General features: G+C 41.7%; 1 protein-coding gene across 1 annotated transcript; it reads left to right on the plus strand.

Moving 5' to 3' along the window:
• Positions 1 to 963: 963 nt before the first annotated feature.
• SARC_14859 (hypothetical protein) lies at positions 964 to 2026 on the plus strand (the record flags this gene model as incomplete). The annotated part of the gene is made up of 2 exons (XM_014291010.1): positions 964 to 1116; positions 1836 to 2026. Coding segments are annotated over 2 exons (344 nt in total), but the record flags the coding sequence as incomplete, so codon positions are not given.
• Positions 2027 to 2070: the final 44 nt, after the last annotated feature.

Consider the following 2070-nt stretch of genomic DNA (forward strand, 5'->3'; position numbering starts at 1 on the left):
TTAATATATATATTTATTTATATATATATATTTATGTGTGTGTGTGTGTGTGTGTGTGTACTGTTGTATTGTTGCCCCTATAATTGTGTGTGTGTGCATTTTTTCGATTGTGAATTCGGATACATATGCTAACTCCATAAAAAAAAAATGTGCTTTTATTGGGACGTTTTAGAACAGGACTAGTTTTGTATTTAGTGTACGAATTCACAAATAGAAATCTGTCTCAGCGACATGTACAAGTCATCCACTAAATTCGGATAGAGTTTTTGTTCTGCGGTTCATTTAGGTACTTGTCTTATCCGAATATATTGAATTTAGTAACAGAAATTGGAACGCTCTTGACCATTTTTGTTCACGTATACGTTCATCTATATACGTATCTTTGTGTGGATCCGATATCTTCAGTTATTTGTTTGCACATCATGTTTCAGGATTTAGATTGGTCATGTGTACACGCATTTACAAGCATAGCTATGCTATATTAACTACCAATCACATAGTTGGGGTGATGGGTCATGTGAGAAGCCACAATCAGTTCTTACCAATCCACGCCGGAGTATATACGTCTGTCGCATTTGGAGTTCATATCGTCACATGCTGAAGGATATGTAGATATATCCGTATTCATATATATCTTGTGGGTGGCTGTGTATCTATGTTTATATATATATATATATAAGTTTTGAAAGTATGTATATAAGTTTGTATGTTTTTGTGTATATTTGTATGTATTTATGTATGTATGTGTATATATTTATATATGTATATATGTATATATACATATGTACATATCGGTGTTAGTATACATATATCGGTGTAAGTATATATATATATCAATACTATATTCACATGTACCGAATTGAATAATCATCCCCATCTTAACACATACAAATCGCTTATTTGCATACGCCTGTCTGCTCGGACAAGCCCTAACACACCTTCGCACGCGCGTGTACCCCACAGTTACTGCTGCAGAGAGCACTGAAGAGCCTATCAGCCCCGTTCCTCAGCGCAGAGAGAGTGTAGTTGAGGAGCCTGTGGCTGAGGCACCATCCACCGCAGAGGCTCAGACGGAGCCGATGAGAGACGAGCCTGAACCTGAGGCTCTAGTAGCGGGTAAGCAGCTTTTGCGCATTGTGTTATTAAGTTTGAACGGAAGGTACGTAGAAAGAAGTACGAGGGAAAGTCTCTGTTTAGGTTTATTGTCAAACATCAAGTATGAGAGAATGTGGCTAAGGCTGTGGCTGTGGCTGTGGCCGAGAACCCTTCCACATTGGAGACTCGAGCGGTGCCGATTGAAGGTGAACCCGAGGCTGTCATGGAGGGCAAGAAATTCTTCATATGCTGTTGTGTTTTATTATTCAAAGTTTGAAGGAGCATTGTATCACATATGCCATACAGTCGGATATCTGCACACTGATATATGCATACAACCAGCTCATACACCCCGATGTACTTCTTTCTGACAATACATGCACCCTGATATATGCCTAACAACCATTCATACGCACTGATATATCCATACACTTACCCCCCGCACACAGTATACTACCTACACACTGGCCTATTGGCTTCATCATCACCTCTCCCGTACCCACAACGGGCGAGGTACAGGCATCCCTTGAGTACACAACTAGTCCGCAATTGCTATGGATGTACATAAATTGTGCTGACCCCATGTACGTATACACATACAGCCATGTATTTACACACGTACCGATATATGCATACTATCAATATACACACACCTGGCTACATCCATGCTATCCATTAATCAATAAATGCACACACACTCACTCACTCATGTCTTCACGCTATCGCAATGGCTTCTACAGCGCCTCGCCCTGTGCCCACAACAAGCGACGTACAGACAGTCATCGAATACACAACCGATCCACAGTTAGTGGCGGAGGTTGCAGCGCTCAAAGAGCGTGTAGCCGAGTTGGAAGGTATCAACAATGGGCTGGAAGAGACCATCTCGGAGATGCGGGACGAGGCCGAGAGTTACCCCACCTCTCTACTGCAGGTGTGGGTGTGGGTGTGTGTGTGTGTGTGTGTGTGTGTGTGTGT

Source organism: Sphaeroforma arctica (genome assembly GCF_001186125.1).
Source record: "Sphaeroforma arctica JP610 unplaced genomic scaffold supercont1.5203, whole genome shotgun sequence".
Lineage (NCBI taxonomy): Eukaryota > Ichthyosporea > Ichthyophonida > Sphaeroforma > Sphaeroforma arctica.